Consider the following 19,504-nt stretch of genomic DNA (forward strand, 5'->3'; position numbering starts at 1 on the left):
AAAAAACTCTGAATCGCACAATTGCACCGAACATTGCCAAAGAAATGGTCCCCAAATATTTTAAAAGCAACAATCTATTCATGTTCAAAACCTTTGACCTGAGTGACAGTTTGTGGTTCCAAGCTGCAAATATTTGGTGGAGGTCGCCTTGCCTCACCTGTACAACGCTACATGAAAAAAAATTGCGCGGGAGAGCTAGAAGTGTTGCGCGCATGCAATGGCAGATTTCTGTGTCACGTCAAACAGGAAGCATATCGAGCTAGACAACCATTCACACTCGCATTCACACCGTCACCGAGTGGGAAATGAATACACGGGGACGACTTCAGGGATTCCTATTATGATGTCGGCGAATATCGTGTTTGTTGTTTCTTGTGTGCATCCATCATTTTAAAAAAAAATGCCCATAGAAACGTGAGTAAATATTCCCAGCAGTACGGTGCAGCGCCAATCTCTCAATCAGTCAAAGTGTGTGATTTTGTAAAGTTGAGAGCAACAATGAAGAACGCCATTAGTGGGAGTAAACACTTGCACATGCAAATTGCGTGACACTGTCTACATCGGCCATCCATCACTGTGTGAAATAATTGATTCCAGTCACATATGCTTGGCGGAGAATGTTTCAGGGGCATGATTACTTTGTACAAGTGATAATGTGCGAGGCTTCACACTTACTTAGGTGAGGGTTGATGGGAGCTGTGGAAGAGAAAAGCAAAAATTAGGAAAGCTGTTTCTAATGTATTGACACTCTTGTGCCGCTCAAAACAAACTACAAATCTTATTTAACATCCTTTCGTATCCATTCAATTGAAGTATAAAATATTTGTTGAATGAAATATAATAAAATGAAAGTTAAATTTAATAAAATTAAATAAAGCAACATTAAAAATATTATAAACAAAATTATTAAACAATAATGTTTACTACAATTAAATGAAGTCACATTAAATACATTACATAAAATTAAATAATTTAAAAGTAAATTTAGATTGAATTCTAAACACATTTTTTAAGTAAGTAAATTAAATAAAGTAAAACAAATTTAAACCATAATTATTATCATGTATTCAATTTGATTATTCATTTATTTAATTTTTTAATTTGGTGTTGCCTTTTAATTTGATTAAATGTAACTCATTTCATTGTATTATATTTCATTCAATTAATCAATTGCATTTTATTTACTTTAATTTACTGTATACAAAACCTTATTTAATTATTATCGCAATGTTTACAATTTAAAAAATGAAAAAACATTTGATTGAAATAAAATCATAAACTAAAATAATTTCCACAGTATTTAACCCCTTCCTTCCTGCAAGTACAATGCATTTGAAGCTAGTATTCACAAAGTGCTCCATTTTTCCACTTCACTCTCATAGAGCTACGTACGGCGGAATATCTGAAACCCGCTCGTGTCTCACCGCACAAAGCAAAACGACGACCATGTGACGACTCCTAACTTGAAAAACATGGAAGTTGGGGCATTTATCAGTCAAGGTACTACTGTTATTTCCAATGGGAAAAATGATTGTATGAGTCTGACCACTTTAATAGGATTGTTCTTTCTCAGAAATGCTTTTAGTGGCATTGCCCATTCTCCTATACAAGGTGACTCCCATTTGGAGCACTAAGCCCATTTCATACAGCCACTAAAACATCAAAATGAACGCGTCCGCTAATCACATTAAATCCCTCACTTTTTCTTGCTTAGTTCCGGACTCCGCGGTAAACAACATTGCTGGGCATTGTAGAGACACCGTCACAAAGGTGGAGGCTACTGCAGCCAGCCAGTTTTTCTGCACTTTAAAAAAAATAATAATAATAAAGTGTTTTCCGAGCAGAGTAAACAGCATTTAACCTGCCAGGAAGATTCATGAGCATTTTCCAATGATCGATGGCTGACCGGCCGAATAGATGTGATGCAGCAGCTCAAGCACAAAACTATGTAGCCGCATGATTTATGGACGCTCCCCAGTCATGAAGGGAAAGGAGGGAGGGGTGGGGATTGATTATAATGCAAACAATTAAAGCCAGTAATAACAAATCATCCCGACAAAGGTAAAGTTGTCCCTTAGTCTGTAGAGACACAGAGTGGATGTGCGGAGCTTCGGGCTGCTCATTGTTGCATGGATTTATGGAAACGTGGATATTTTGGGGGGAAAACACAAATGACTTGACAATTTACAACCATTGGCCACACATTAGGTACACCTGCACAATGTAACGGCATCCAAGACTGTGTACAAAAATGGATATTAATGCTACACTACAGTAATAAAATGTCAAACTAAGTGGCTGTTTATTACCTCCCTTGAACAAAGGAGTTATTGATGTTCTTTATATGCTATCAAATGGCTTATTTTGTTTATGAATGGTAGGGATGTCCCTATCATAGTTTGGTCTATAGCCGTATTTGGTTGACATTTGGAACACATTTTATTACTTACATTTTTTTTGGGGGGGGGGGGGCATTTTATTGTTTTAAAATCAAATCAAATTGGAAAAACTTTTTTGTGACATGTATGCAGGGTCAGATTGTTAAATGTAAAATAAATTCTAAATAATTTAACAAAAACATGTATTCTCATTTATTATTTTAAATACAAATATAAAAATGTTGTATTCATTTATTCAAAAATACATTGTTTTAAAACCATAAACAAAATAGGTTTAAAAATAGTCAGGTGGCTGAATTTTAAATAAATACAAAATATTGACAACAATTTAGTAACACATTTTTTTTGCATTTAAAAAAAATTATGTAAAAGAAACATGTATGTAAAAACACAGTTAAAAATGCTATGTGACTTCAGGGTCAGACCGATTAAATTGAACATATTGTATGGACAAAAACTGCACAACACATTTCTTGTATTTTAATCCAAAAATGTAATCTGTAAAATGATGTACGAAATGAAATCTGAATCTATTTTTAAACGATTGCATACCATATACATATTCATTGAATTTTTAAATCATTGTAAGTTTGATTTCATTTGAAAAACACACCCAAGGCGAGAAAGGCTCTTGCGCTCGACTTTGTTCACTGCGCAGGCGCACTGTAACTAATGAAGTGTCCAGTGAGCGTGTCTATGCCGCAACTGTGGGTGTGTGCTCGGTGTATTAACGCTTTAATAATCTTTTATGCTGCCAATCCAAACCACAGTGGACTGTGCGGAATGAATAGCACTGCAGCATAGCAAGTGTGCGGGCGTGTATGCGTGTGCATTTGTGTGAGGAGGTGGTTGGTGCAGCAAAAAAAAAAGAAATTAATTAATTAAATGAACACTCGCAGCCTGGGGCCTTCTTTCCCGTCTCTCTTTCACGACAGCGCTCATAGATCATTTTTGTTGTCACCTATTATTATTTACTTCCTTCATGTTGTTGCTACCTGCAGCTCGCTCGCTATTTGGTATGGTCGCATGAATTTGTCTGCTCAAGCAATGAGTCTTCTTCCACTGAGGAAATCAAGCCGAGGGAGCCCAGAGGCTACCTTTGCACACACTCACACACCCACAAATAGGATTTAACGCGGGGAACTATATCGGATAAATGAAAACAAACGGGCAGGAATACACCGCGACTGTTGATGCAACTATTTCACACGATAAGTTGTTTAAAATGGAGGACTAAGAGCCTCACGCGATGACTGATGATGAAATGGAGATGCTCGCCAACGCGAACGTTCCACGGCGCTTTCGTACGCTGAGGCAACACAATACAAAAAAAGTGATGCCAAAAAAGCGTCTCGTTTGACTGAACCAGCGGTGGAAAATCAAGTGCAAATACAAATCATCTTTCCCCATTGAAATGAATGGAAATGCCATTAATCTGTTCCAGCCCCCCAAAAAATGATGTTTGGAATTGTTTTTAATAAGTTCATAGCACTCTATAATGTTGTACTTTACAAAACCACATATATACGAAACCACATAGTAATAGCATAATTAAATAGAATGTGAAGAATTAAACAGTTTGCACATCATGATAAATTCATTGCAACTTGGTGTGTCTTACTTGGCCATTGGGGGCAGTATAATACAGTCGTGCAGACAAATAAAGACTTTCACAACTACTGTGACTCAGTAACTGCAATAATATTGTTTTTCGCAGAGGGTAAATAAATACATGGCTGTGTTTATTGTTACATAACCTGAAATGTGTTATAAGGTTAGTTTGACAAAATTCATCTCGAAGCCTTTTTTTAAAAAATATTTTTTTCACTATTTGCCGCTTTCTGCTGCTTGTTGTGAAGGGAGTTAAGTGCCCATACAGCACTCGTATCTCTAATTTTTGTTTGCAAATCAAAGCAAAAAAAAAAAATCGTCCAAACAACAGCTCGTATCTAGAAAAACTCATAAGTCAGGTCACGCATATCTCAAAGCATCTCTGTACTTCATTACTGTACTTAAGTAGATTTTTCAGGCATCTGTACTTTACTTGAGTATTTTTTTTCTTTATTATTTTCTTTTAATAATGAATGTAAGTGAATGAAATCACACTTCCAGGAGTTTCAGGTTCTTGGGACTTGTACTTCCTTGGACTCAAAGGTTTTACTCAGATCCGTTCTTGAGACCCGAACCCAAATGTTTGTGGACCTTTCCAAAGAACTAAAACCTTATTTTGGGCCAGATAAATTACCCCAGAACAAAATTCAGACAATAATTCATACAGTCTGAGCACACAATGGTCATCCAATGTGCTTTTAACATATTGAATGTGTGTGTTTTTTTTTTGCTGATAAAGAGCTAGCACTCCATGGAAAAGCTTGTTAGAAAGCATTTTTAACAATCATCTTTCAATGCGACTCCATTAAACAGTGACTGAACACACTTTCTGATAATAAACTCATCCAAAGAATGCACACGTCCACTCATAAAGACATAACACAGTGCTGCATGGTGTTCAGCACTGAATCAGCAGGACGCAGGAGGTGTGTGGGGGTGTTTTGTGTGTGTGTGTTTAATTTACTGCTGTGTGCGCTCAAGTGTTTGCCCGCTGAAAATGAATCATTGCACTGACCTTAACAAAAAAATCATTTCTGATGATTGGTTGGTGACTGTGTGTAATTAATATGCCTTTACCAGTGTTTTATGATCGCGGGAACGTTGACACGACGGGAAATAATAATTTCAAACGGAAAAAGGATTGATGTCCTTCGCTGACACGAACCTTTTATTAGCTGTACAGGTCATTAAGAAGCATTTTAAATGTTCCAAGTCAAACGAGTGTAGGAAGAAGTCAAACATTGTTAAAAGTAAAAACAAAGCGGTCAATCTTAACTCTAATGATGGAAAATGCAAGCAAAATGCGGCAATTTATTTGACAATCTTAATTGTCATAAAAAGAAGGGCTCACATACTAATGCATTTTGTCCTCATCATTTCAGTATATTTAACAATTTACTAAAGAATGATGACAAAAGACGAAATGCGACAAAGCAAATGTTTTTGCTATTAGTAAATCTGTTCTACCTTTAATGGTGAAGGTAAAATGTGACAAATCAAATTATTGACATTCTTAATTGCCAGACAATTGTAAAAACGAGTTAATTACTGCTATTCAGTCATTTGTGTGCCCAAGGCAAACCCAGTTATGGGGTCCTCCACAGCTGTATACTGTACTGACAAAAACCTTTTATGTTCACCTCAACACAAAGTCTTTTATGATAAAGTCATTAAACTCCTTCTTGGTGATTGTTTTGATCATCTCAATGCTTTTACTTTAATTAATAGGAACATTTTTCAACATGGTCACTGATGGTGTAGTGGTACACTCGCCTGACTTTGGTGCAGGCAGCGTGGTGAATGTGAGTGCGAATGGTTGTCCGTGTCTAGATGTGCCCTGCGACTGACTGGCGACCAGTTCAGGGTGTAGTCCGCCTTTCGCCCAAAGTCAGCTGGGATAGGCTCCAGCGTCCCGCGACCCTAACCAGGATAAGCGCTGTTGAAAATGGATGGATGGATTTTTCAACATTTAATATAGTTTACCATTTCGACCGCTTTAATGCTCAGTAAGTATTCTTGACAATACCACTCTCCACTTCATTTAAACTGCATCGTCCTTGGTTGATACTGACAGCTCTGCTACTGCCACTGGCAAAAGCATCTAGCTGTTGTTTTTGTCAGTTATGCGCATTCGATGTCATCGTGAAGGTTGAAAACTTAGGTATTTTTATGAAAACTGTTAGTTTTAATTTTTTTCATCAATTTTCCTCACTTTGTGCCTTCTCCACTCTACTGGTGTAACAACACTTCACTTTCTTCACAACAGCTTTGCTATAGTCTTTCTGAATCAAGTCTGCACATGTGTAGTAAAAAGATGGAACAGTCCATTGCATGAGAAGTGAGGGGGGAGCATTAGAAAATGATTGAATCGAAGAAAACCTTATTAATTAGTTTTTATGAGACGTTTAGGGCCCCTGGAAATCCAGGGCTCCAGGCAATTGCTTCTGTTTATCGAATGGTAAGTCTGTCCCTGGCTATTCCTAACACATAAATACAATAAAAGAGTCTATGTATGTTTGATAATGCGTATAGTGATTTTTCTTGTTTTCAACACGAGTCCACTCATCTTCATTTCTTGTGTATTAAAAAAAAAAAAAAAAAAAGCACCAAAAAGCGAAAGAGGAGACAAAACACGTGCAGATCCAGACTGTTGCTAGACGAGTTCTCACAAGGTAAGATGATTTGCGACGTTGGAGGCATACATTTCTTTGCAGTATTTCTTATCTTGAGGATATGAGCAATATGCTTTGCTGCATAGCGTTGCGCTGCAGCCGTCCCAGTGTAAACAAACGGCTTAAATACGCACTCCTCCTTCCAGGATGTAGTCTGAGCAGGTGCTGAGTTAGTCATTGTGCGGCGGTTGACACAGGCATCCATCAACGCTCCAGCTGGGGACGCCGTAACTACTTTCCCTTTCTTGCCAGCTCAAAAAAAAAAAAAAAAAAAAAAAAAAAGCCTTAATGATCTATTTGAAGTCTAAGAGTCACGGTACTAAAACTTCACTGTGGCATTTACTAAAAGAATCGACACAACCCTCCAAAGTCTTGTATACCATGGAGTTATGGTCATTAGGTGATAACCTTTCCGGAAATAAACACACACGACATTTTGTGAAGATGGAAGGAAAACCAGCATAAAAAAACCCAACAGCATGAGAAAATCAGTTGAGAGCAGCAGCACGAAAATATGGAATATATATTAATATATGCGCGGCATGGTGTACCAGTTGTTAGCACATTCGCCTCACAGTTTGGAGATCGAGTGTTCCAATCTCAGCTCCAGACTTCCTGTGTGGCGTTTGCAAGTTCTCTCGGTGTTTGCGTTGGTACACGCTTCCTCCCAAACTGCCAAAACGTGCTTATTAGCGTTGAAGACTCGACATTTTCCATGGATGTGAATGTGAGCGTGAATGCTTGTTTGCCTTGGGAATGGTTGGCTACTAGTCCTGGGTCTAACACACCTTTTGCCCAAAGTCAACTGGGATAGGTTCCAACTCTCTTGCGATCCATTATAGAAAATGAATGATTCGATTTAGATGCCATTTCATGTGTTTTTGTAATCGAACTGTGACGTTCAAACCAAAGTACATACCAAACCATGATTCTTGGCATACCATTTCACTCCTAATAAGAAGGTTTTCTTTGCGCGCGTGTGCTAGCTAACATACGAACAATCTGGCCTTTCTACTGAACTTACATATTTGATTTCATTGTGTTGGACGCATAGAGTAGACCCTCAGACATTGAACGGTCAGCTCATTGAAGAACTTGGGATTTGACCTGAATATAGAATTTCCTCAAATAGCGGCTGTGCAAAGACAAATAAATAGCCCCCACCCACCCACTTTTAGAAACAAAGTGTAACTATTGCAGTTCATAGACACTGCCCTTCACACAATGACCTTCAATAGTTAAATCCATGCACCTTCGAGGCACCTCTATTCTTGATAAAATGTTGCTTAAAGATTTTATAATTCTTCTATTACTGAAAAAGAGGTAAACAGCCTTGTGCAATGCAAAACAGGCCCACAATTTTCTCATTACAACATATTAACTTGAGTTCAGGGGCTATTGTTATTGAAAAGCTCTCTGTGGAGTTTGTTTTTGGGTGTACTGTATGTATAGTCAGATTTATCGCAATGTTTTTATTGGCTGCAGTGGTTCAAAACTGCACCGCATTGCTCAGAGATCTTTTTGCGAATCTACCAAATGTAAATATTAGTTCCTTTTCTGCAAAGTGAATTCTAAAAAAGGAAACCTCAATGTATATTTAATGGCGGCCTATAAAGACGGCATGCATGTATCATAGATATGGAGATCACATTAACCCGGGCTTTTCCAACAGAATACAAACACCATCTTTAACTACAGCTGTGCTTTTCCTTAAAGTAGTGACGATAATAAAAATACAAAATGTGTTAACGAGAGTGTCAATATGCAGAAGATCCCGGACCGTTTTCTCTGTGTCAGTCAGCACGTCTTGCGAGGGGAGTTGAGCGAGCAGGGTGCATTCATTTCAGATCTACATTAGCCCGTGACGCTACACCGTGCGTGGGAGAGCAGAAGCAGCCCTAGAGTGATAATTAGTCCGGTCTCTCGTCAGGCAGGAGATTCGCACATGAGGGGAAGGCTCCTCCTCCTCCTCCTCCTTCTTCTTCTTCTTCTTCTTCCTCTTCTTCCCTTTATAAATTAAAAAAGAAATCTTTGTTTCTTCCTATCCGGGCTATCTCCCCTTCTGCTCCGTCCTACTTAGCCTCAATTGTCTTCATTCTTCTTTGATTGCGTACAATCTTGTTCAGTTCAGCCAACGACGACGACTCGGAAAGCGGGGTACACAAGTACCGATTTTCAACAAACCTCGGTATGTGTGCTCTGTCTCACCCATCCTCTGTGGTGCACTCGAGATAACCAAAACAGCACACTACACACATAATAGTGTCTCGTCGTACCAAGACTTATCTGGTAAATGCACTATGCTGAAAAACCACAGTATCATTTTTATTGTGGCAAATGGCTTGTGAGACACGTTACACAAATCCTCCACATAACCAGTTGCTCCTTTAATCGCGTACACACTTCAGGGAGCGTCCGAATTAGCTATCATTCCATTTCACATCGCGATCGTGGAATCCAGGGCTTGGCCACACTCTGTGTTGACCAGTCACAATAATATGCCATTTTAAAATATCGAACATGTTCAAAATTCGCGGCACAATGGATGAGTGGATAGCACATTTGCCCCACTGTTCTGAGCTTGGGGGAATCCGAGCTACGGCCTTCCTGTGTAGGGTTTTCTTTGGGTACTCTGGCTTCCTTCCATGTTCCAAAAACATGCAATGTTAGGTTCATCGAAGTCTAAATTGTTCTTAGGTGTAGGCGTGTGAATGGTTGTCTGTCTACATGGGCCCTGCGCTTGGCTGGTAACCAGTCCAGGGTCTAGCCCGCCTCTTGCCCAAATTAAATTAAATTATCCGAGCTCACGGATAGGCTCCAGCTTATCTGTGACCCTCATGAATAAGCCGGAAAGAAAATGGATGAATGGAGGTTCAACATTAACGATTGTCAGCCCAGAAAAAAAAAAACAACACAGCCCCCACCACATGGTAATCACTCAGGGTAATCTTTCAGAGACATCCAATAATCGGCCCTTGGCTGACTTTGATCGCGAAGGAGGGAAAATGGTCAAATTGTGCCTGATTGTATCCCACCATATATGAGCCAAAGATGGTAAAGAGTCGTCAGTTGAAAGATTTGGCAATGGGATTCGCTTCAGTTTTGCGCTTATAAAAATTCAACAGGTGTAACATTTACGATTGTCGGTTCAGACTGTTTTGCGAGCAGATTGGGGCTGAAAAATTACTCTTAACACAGCCTGCACCACAGGAAATTGCCCAGTATCAGTATTTCACAGGCATCCAATAATCGGAATGTGTGTACCTCGCTTTACCCGGTAGAAAGATGAAATAATTCAAGAGTTCAGCAACCCTCCATAAATGGAAAACTGTCAACTTTCTTTCGGCAAAATTTGCAACACGAGCACCTAAGCATCTGTTCACAGGCCCTTCTGGATCTCCAGCCCAGAGTGTCGTCCTAGATGTCCAGCTTCTGTTTGCAAGCTTTGATTCTGTGTAGGGATGTTAGAGAGTCCTTGCCCCTGTTTATACCCGCAGGTGGAACAAAGTACAACATGGTGGTTGGCTCATGGGCAGATCAGAATTCAAACCAAATTTTATTACGTACGTCTGCTGTCCAAAGGCTATTCTGTGGTTGGTAATGAAAAACAACAACAGAATTTGCTCTGTAGGTATCATCGATGTTTTATGATGACTCGTCAAATAGTGAGTTACCAGATGAGCAAGTAGGCCGCTCTCGGAGAATGTAAATCACGGAGGTCCCTGAACGTACCGTGGCTGGTGATTGGTGGAAAACCAGGAAGTGAGTGGCTATGTGCGCGAGTGCTAGTTGTATGGAATTACATGGATTGGGTTGACTCGCAACCTTACGTCACAATGCTAGGTGGCTAACTACTAGCCTTACTACCAACTTATCCACAGCTACAGTATGTACAGGCGCATCTCAATACATCTGAATATGGTAGAAAAGTTTAATAATTTCAGTCGTATAATCTACAGATTCATTAAACACATAAGAAAGTACTTCAAAAAACATGACGTGGGAAGACGAACAAACTTTTTGCCCCAAATCCTACTAAATTTAGGTTCCAGTTCACCACAGAACCTCCCAAAAATGTCATTTATTTAAAGTTGAGTGACGGGGAACTTAAGTCACTTAAGTCTGTTTGCTCCTATGACCCGAGCTAAACGTTTGACTCATGCAGTGTGTTTCAAGTGCTTCCGAGCTCTCGTGCAAAGAAGGCAGACCTGACTCAGGCAATAAAGGTCACAGTGGAAGGAGCCGATGAGTCGCTTGATCAACATTCATTTGGCTCATACGGGCAAAGGAGCAAAGCAAGCTGATTTCCAGCTGTCTCCCGATGACTGACGGTGTTGGATGCAATTCTAATTATTTTAATGAGTTCACTTTTTCCCGGCCCTCTCTTGCATATCATACATAATCTGGCGCATCCTTGATGTCATGAGCGCGCCGATGCCTCATGCCAGGGTGAACTTTTGATGATTCACTGAATAATATGTCGGGAAAACTGATCTCATCTAACGCCGTGTTAGTGACTTTGCTAAAGGGTAACAGGAGCAGCGGTTTGATTCTTCCAACCCTGATTACCGTATTTCCTCAAGCAGTAGCTAAAAAATTAAATAATTTGGTGACTGAAGTGGGGGTTTAAAATGTAGCGCGTGTTGTAAAAGAGTTCCTTCTGTAGTATTTAAGATGATATTAGTCTATTAGTCTTTAACATCGATTCTCATTACAGTCGAGCTATATTTGGCAGAGGTGGGACCAAGTCATTGCTTTGCAAGTCACAAGCTAAGTCTCAAGTCTTTGCCCTTAAATCCCGAGTCAAGTCCCAAGTCGAGACGGGCAAGTCCGTTGATTAAACAGTACAGTACTTACCGCTGTAGGTGACAATCCGCACGGTGGAGTCGCCCTCGCCGAAACGAGTGATGGGGGTAAGACGCACCTCATAGGACTCTGGTTTGATGAGCTCGGTCAGGTTGTGGGTCATGAGCTCTCCTTTGTTGATCGGCCCATCCATGGGAATCTCCTGCTCCCACCATCGCTGTTGTCCCATCTGTGGCGATGACAAGCAAAATGGCGAAAATGAAAAAATAAAATAAATGTGGAGTCCTGCAGGGAAGTGTTCCAAACCCCCTGTATTTTGTTTTACAGTGGGGTAATATCACTTACAAAGACCTTTATTGACCCAAGGCATATATTTTACATTAGAAAACTTTCACAGCACACCACCAAACAAAAATGCCACAAAACGTATGTACTGTATGTACTGAAATAATGATCTTGTCTAAATATACTCACACATTTACTGGGCATATTTAGTTGTGAACTCAAAGATGACATACAAGATGCAATAAAAAATACTAATTATTATAGATAAACAGTAATTTTGGGACCAATTAAGTGAAATTGGGTAATTTCCTGCAGCATACCTGATGATGATGTGTCACAGCACAGCGGTTGGGAAACACTATGGTATTAGATAGAATATGATACAAAATGCGTAAAAAAAACCCAACATTAAATGTAAAAGTTATACATGGTGATTGGAAGGTGAAAAATTGATGCCTAAATTAAATATATACATATAAATTGAGATCTGGAGCACTGGCCTTTGGTTGATTGAGAACAGCTCTGTAGCACATGTGGCTGAGATGTGTCAAATATTGATATGCTGTCTATTATTATAATAAAAATAGAGGCTTTTCTTTGTGAGTGACCAAACATAAATTCAGCAGGAGACCAAATAGTAACTCCCCCCATTGTACATTAAATACAAATTATTTATTTTTGATTAGACATACAGCAGATATGTGAAATGCATTCAGTATCCTGAAGTGAGTCACTGTATAACGTTCACTCGCTTGACTTCCGTGTCGGCCGCCTGGGTTCAATTCCCACTCAGTGACGGTGTGAATGTTGAGTGTGTATGGTTTGTCTATTGCTATATGTGCCTTGTGATTGACTGGCAACCAGTCCAAGGTGTAGTGAGCTGGGATAGCCTCTAGCACATGTTGGTCCTGAACAGGTATATCAAATGGAAGGATAAATGAACTGTATTCAGCAATTTGAATTGCGAGGTCTCATCAGTTTTTGTAAAAAAAAGTAAAATGATGACACGTGGAGTCCTGCAAGGAAGTGTCCCAATCCTCCTGCATTTTATTTTGTATGCAATATGAATAATTTATTTTAGATGTACAGTAGCTACTGAATGTAGAAAGAAGGCTTGAAACATGCATAGCCTAACCTTCAAATTTGTTAGACACCAGCTTCCTGCTAATTCGCTGACTCCTACCGATTTGAATTACTATGAAACTAGAAGCTCGTTCAACTCTCCAAATTGTGCTTTTAATATCCCATTTTTCACAACTTAGAATGTAAAGTAAGATTAAGGCTGTAGAGTGGTATTTGCATTCATCTTTATTGGATGAACATTACAAAGGACATTTTCCCCTGCCGTATTTACATTTAAGCCGAGCAAATATGCATCCCTTTCAAAATCCTAGGCAGGATGTTCCCTCTTATCTGCCAATTAACCTCGTCTCTATGCATTTGGAGGGACGCGCCAAAATTAAATGCTACACAACTAAAACAATTTTCTCTGTGAGCTGTTGACAGCACGCTGCTCATTAGGCACATTTCCTTTCAAAGTAGCTTGCGAGCCTTTGGATTCAGAGTCGGCTTTCAGCCAATCACCAAGGATGTAGTCATATCAGCCTGATTGCACCCCCCTTTCCTCCAAAGGTAAGGCTACAGTCCCTACCTCTAAGGACAGCTAATTGATGGAATTCCGTACATCGGATGGCTAAGCTGCGGCTTCTCCTTTGAGGTTCACAGAAGCACAAACAATGGTTTGCTGTAGCAGTGGCCGCGGGGGCTACGTGAGGTAGCGAGGTACGTTTTATCCTTGAGAATCGTTTTAACCGGGCAGGCAGCGCTGCACAAAGACGAGAGACGACTCCTGCATCCCAAATGGAAGCGATGCGTGCATGCCCTTCTCAATCCCGGCAGCAAATCCAATGAAATAGCGGCGAGTGTGTGTGGGAGAACACTGTGAATGAAGTAATTACTTAGAGTCTGGAGAATACTACGCTATTGTAAGCTTTTCATTACAGCTAGTTTTGAGAGTAAATAGACACCGGGAATTACAGAACTCGCACTTGTTGTGTACGCCAAGTTAAAACAGACAAAAAGTCCTGACATTTAATGAAAGTAACCATATCCAAGCTTTTTAACTGGACATTATTATAAGAAAATGTAAATACCAGCGCAGTGGACTAGTAGTTCGCGCGTCTGACTCACAGTTCTGTGGTCCGGGGTTTGAAGCTCAGCATGGAATGCTACTAAAATGATTTTAACAATTATTTTTCACCCGTGTGTTGAGTTCAGAAGTATCTTATACAGGTGTGAATTCAACAGTGGAATTATGACTTTACTACTTTGTTAGCATGGGTCAGTGATGTACTACGTGGCGTTCCAAACAGCGGGTTACATTGCCACCACAGGAATGGAACTCCACTGTAATAATAATCTATTAATTGATGGTAGGAGTATAATGGTACATGTATTCGTATTGTGATTTTTCAGTACCCACACTGAACATATTCATTAAGGGATCCACAAAGAAGAACGCGATTTGACTGTTGTAACGTTACTTGTGATCAAAGATGTTGATTAGCTATTCTTCTGCTGCGGTTCGTACCCCTATAACTCTTGTCCGCTCTGTCTGTCCCCTAAAAGGCTTTGCTGTCCGGCTGCATTTTTAATAAACGTCAGAATAATTAAAAAATAAGCAGAGGGGGTATTTCAAACTCCCCTGTTGCACAGGAAAACTGTTCCAGCACAAAAGGCATACAGATCCACCATTCTGCATGGCCTTGCAGCTGAACAGGTTAAGGGAAAAATAACAAAACAAAACAAAAAAGGGAGAGGAAGTGTAACTGCCTCAAGCTCGAGCCACATATCTACTCCATAAACAAACGCAGTGCAGCTCAGCCTTTGGCTAGCAGTGTGATTTTTGCCGTAACTTCAATTCGTTTGACATGGCATCACTCCAACGTGAAAAAAAGTACCTGGGTCCTAACACAAATTCCAGCAGTTTATATATCATGAAGTGAATCCAAAGCAATAACAAATTGTGTTTTTATTGCATAATTCACACAGTTTGTTGCTGGGCAACAAAACAAATGTGATTTGGGTACAAAAAAATGAAACTCAAACATTGTGTAACACTCTTAACTCTGACAGAGTATAAATGTCAGTATTTTAGCCCTCTATAACCATCATCGTGTTCCTCTTCCATGTTGATCTCACTGGCAAATTACAGTTACAGTTACAAACAAAAACCAAGCTAAACCGTCGGAATACTGGCTTGCCAAGCAAAACATCTCTGGGCCATTTATCGCGGAATGGTTCACCGGCAGACATGAGTGAGGTGACCCCAGCGTCCTTTTTTTTTCTGCATTCCAGCTACTCTCAGGGGAAGCCGAGGCCAGTTGAGCTCTGCTTTTCTGCCTTTACCAGATGCCTCAACCAACCTCAACAGATTCCTTTTTGTTGTGAAGTAGCAGTGGCTCCCTGGGGACGTTCTCCAGCCTCACGCAGTCCCTGAGGACAGGCGCAGATTTTCTAGCGAAGATGCTCATTCCGTGCCGCTTGGATTCATGATACCATTTCGATGGTTTGTTGATAGTCAGAGCGGCTAAGAGATCGCAGGCTGCTCTGAGTTCGTCTCGCTGGGAAAACATCGCACTATACCCTTTCCCAAAGCCACGGTCTTGCCTCTGTCAGTAACTCAGAAGCTGACAAATTTGTGGGTCAACTTCAGGCCCTCATTCCAAAAAGGCAGAAAACGTTTGGCGAGAGGCTGGGTACACAGTGGACTATAGTAACCAGCCAATCACAGGGCGCATTCACACCTATGAACAATTTAGGGTCCACGCAAGCACGGCGAGAACATGCAAACTTCACACAAGAAGGCTGAAGGCAAGATTCCAATCACAAACCTCAAAACTGTGAGGCAGATGTGAAAACACTCTTCCACTATGCAGCGCAAAGCCAAGTCAAACCATACAAATATTGCTGATCAAGCTGTTAAGCAGTGATCCCATACGCAGCTTGTACTTGCTTTGTTTGTTCTTGCGATTTTCTTGAATATTGTCCAAAACGTATAATCTACTATTCTTTGTTCAACATGGCTTCAGCACTTCCCAGTTCATTAAATGAACACAGCTGGAATTGTATAACAGCGATGTGTCCAACAGCTACTACTAGCTTTTATTTTATTCATGACCTTTTATTGCTTTTTCAAATAAATATTATTCATTGTTCTTGCGGGTCAGCGAAGTACTATTGGCTTCCAGAATGATGGATTTAGGTTTCAAACACCCATTGAATCAAATAGTCGTAATACCATAACAGGTGATTACGTAAAAAACACAAGTTTTTTTCTTTTGCATTTTATATGTATTGGTTTATGGATTTTGCACCTTTGTTTTGATGTATTAATGATGACTAAATTCATGGCACCCGCACTCAATTAAGGCTTCCGTTCATATCCTATTCACGTTTATTCTGGACGATTTTTCCCTGGCAGCGTGCCCTATTGATTTAACATCATCCGATTGTGGCAGGGCTGCATGAGACTTTTTTCTTTCTTTTTTAATGGCGGAAACCGGCAGGATTGATGGCAGTAATATGTGGCGGCGGGAAAACGCAAGCATTGTAATGATACAGCAGCCACTGGTTTACTGTAGATTGCCGGCATGCAATTAGTGTTGCTGGTATTGATCGACGTATACAAATAGAGCTGACAGATCAATTTGGGACAAATGATGTGGCCTGATCCTGCCAGGTTTGTTTGTAGGACGAATCTTTGGCTCCCGGGAAGATTTTTAGAACAGGAGCAGGCGCCAAATGTTTGAGAGGTGTCTTGATACAGTATGTGTTTGTGATTTATTCCCGAGCTTGCCTTTCAGACTTCCATTTCCGCCTTGAGCCAAACTGTTTCTCAGCGTCTCTCTCCTAAGGCCACAGAAGACATAACAAAACAATCCATTACAAGGGGGGGGGGGGGGGGGGGGGGAAAACTTACAACTCACTAGCTACAAATTTGCCAAGAAAATGATAGTTCTGTGAGAGCCGGTGTTCGAAAGTGCTGTCATCAATGTGTTGTGGAGCTTATTGTCCTGCAGCGCTGTTATGTACTCGCAAAGCTATCCGTAAATTTGACCTCAGTTATCAGGATCAAATGTGATTCAAAAGCTTTGATATGAAAACATTTTAAGTTTGAAGAAAATGGGTTGAACATTTAAAAGGAAACCGCAACAGAGATGAGCTATCACCTTAGCTACGTCGACCATCGTAACGACGTCCAATGTTAGCAGGTTGTTGTCATTTTTCGTATTTCATCCATTAAGCCACAAGAAAACGGCTTAATGTTGCAGTGAAGCGGAAATTGTGGAGCATAATACTAGAGCGTTCCACAACTACAGGATTTGATCAAATCAGCATGTTTTTGTCATTATTATTATTATTTGTATTTTCAGGGAGCAAAGACTGAGGGCATTAGGAAAACAGCACTGCAGCAAAGAGGAGACTGTGGAGCTTAATACTAAAGCATTCAAGGGCTAGGGCACACCAATAGGGTAAGCTGACATTAGCATGTGTGTTTATCTTTGTCGTTTTGTAATGTAACGCAAGAGGCCACTGAGGGCAGCAAAACGGAGCATTGAATCAAAGCGGAGAATGTGGAGTATACATTTGCAGCGCTAAGGCACAACAATATGCTTAGCTAACCCTAGTTTGTGTGTTTATTTTTGTGATTTCGAGCAGTGTATTCTCAAATGTTTGAATGACAAATCTGCTGTGGTTGACATGCAAAACAGGTACTAAAATTTGTGTTACTCCAAACCAAGTAGTCGTCGTACTCATAGTACCTGGTAGGCACTAGCACTATTTCTAGTACCTGGTTTCTTTGGTATTTTGGCTCAACAACAGTGTCTGTCAGCACAAAGACACAATTATTAGTTTAAAAACAACATCAAGATTAAATCCTTGCTCAGTATCCATAAAATCCATTAAAAAAACTGCTTTGTTTTGTTCAATTGATGCATAAAAGGTTTGCACAGAGCAAATAATCTCCTATCTCAGGGCAGAGGAGGAGGGGGTTTTGCCTAGCAGAGGCAAATAATGGCCACACCGTGTACTCTCCTGACATACAAAGGGAATAAGGTAGAAATGAATTCATGCGCCCCAAACACCAATTCTGGGCTAAACTAAATGGACTAGCGATGTTCTCTTTGAGTGCAAAAAAACAAACAAACATTGAAATTTTAATGAGATTTACTGAATTAACACACGTGCTAGCACAAGGCTGTGAGCAGCTGTGAGGGGAACCGGCTTACGGATGCGTCGGGGCTGGCGACTTCTCAGACAAAACCAGTGGTGAGTGGCTTTGCGAAAGCGTGAAATCATTTTCTTTGCAATTCCCGAGAGAGAGCGCTGACGGGGAACAAAAAGCGTGACGACACAAACATGGACTCGGAATGTTTGCCGCAAACATGCAACACCGCGTCGTTTTTTTTTTTCTCCATTATTTTTTGGCCGCGGAAGGTAATTTATCTGAACTGGCTCTTGGATGTCGGCTCACATTGGTGGTAACCTGCAAATCTGTCTTATTAATCCGGCCGGCAGGCATACGGCTTTAACCGAAGCTGGCGTGCCGCCTCCCGCATTAGCTAGAAAGGAAAAACTACAAATACCAAGCGGGAGGAAGAGGAAAAGTTGCCAAATTGGGGAAAATGCAAGCGACCCATCCATCAGACTGCGGTTAGCTTTCTTCTCCTCCTCTTCCTTCTCAGAATGAGCTTCAAACAGAGTGAGGAATGGTATCGTCTTTAATTTTTGTCATTTCATAATTCAATACGAGAGAACAGCAAGAAAACAGGGCAGAAAAAAAGTGGAGACTACGGTGCATATGACAGTGTTCCAGAGCTACTGTCCTCACGGTAGCCTGAGGGCAACAGGAAAATGGAGCACGGCAGCAAAGTAGAGACTGTGGGGCACAATACTGCAGAGCTGAGGCACAGAAAACATTATATGCTAACTTTCGTATGTGCGCTTATTTTTGTCATTTTGTCATTTATGCGAGCAGAGACCGAGGGCAGTGAGAAAACAAAACACTGCAGGAAACTGTAATATTAGTAAAGTTTTCTGACTCTGAAGGTGGAGAAGGAGGGTGGTGCATAATACTGGAGCCTTCCGGAACTAAGGCACAGCGACAAGGTCTGGTAACATTAGCATGCTGTTGTCATTCAGTAGCTTTACGCAAGCAGAGACTAAGGACAACAACAATACGGAGCGTTTCAGCAAAGTGGACATTGCGGCGTATAATACTGCAGCGCTAAGGCACAGCAACATAGTACGCTACTGTTAGCATTTGTGTTAATTTTTGTCATTTCGTATTTTAGAACATCTAGAACACAAAGGAAAAGGAGTGCTAAAGTGGATACTGTGCAGCATAAAACTGAAGCATTCCAGAGCTACGGCACAGCTATTGCTCGTGTTCATATTTCTCAATACGGGATTTAAAGCAAGAGGAAGACCCCCCAAAACTGGAAGTCTTAGCGAGCAATCCATCAGACTGCAGTTTTCATTCTTTTTCCGCCGGGTCTCCGCCTCTTCCTTCTTTGACTACGCTTCAAACGATTTTGGGAACGATTCCTGAAGAAAAAAAAAAAGCCACAGGAGTCTTGACTGCATCTGACAGCTACTTAGTGATTCTCTCCCGCCCGCAGAGGCTCACTCCCACCCTCGAATACGGCGGCGAGAGGCTGAATTAAG

The 19,504-nt window shown here is 40.6% G+C and overlaps 1 protein-coding gene across 2 annotated transcripts in view; it reads right to left on the reverse strand.

Annotated features, from left to right (window-relative positions):
- LOC133468185 (MAM domain-containing glycosylphosphatidylinositol anchor protein 2-like) overlaps positions 1–19,504 on the reverse strand; it is a 159,267-nt gene that overhangs the window by 21,909 nt on the left and 117,854 nt on the right. For both annotated transcript variants that reach the window (XM_061753764.1, XM_061753763.1), the window contains exons 13-14: positions 11,540–11,717; positions 676–696 (exon numbers count right to left, since the gene is read on the reverse strand). In XM_061753764.1, coding sequence (XP_061609748.1) covers positions 676–696; positions 11,540–11,717 — 199 coding nt within the window. The remainder of the gene's footprint in view (positions 1–675; positions 697–11,539; positions 11,718–19,504) is intronic.

The sequence above is a fragment of the Phyllopteryx taeniolatus genome, chromosome 18 (genome assembly GCF_024500385.1).
Source record: "Phyllopteryx taeniolatus isolate TA_2022b chromosome 18, UOR_Ptae_1.2, whole genome shotgun sequence".
Taxonomy (NCBI): Eukaryota; Metazoa; Chordata; class Actinopteri; order Syngnathiformes; family Syngnathidae; genus Phyllopteryx; species Phyllopteryx taeniolatus.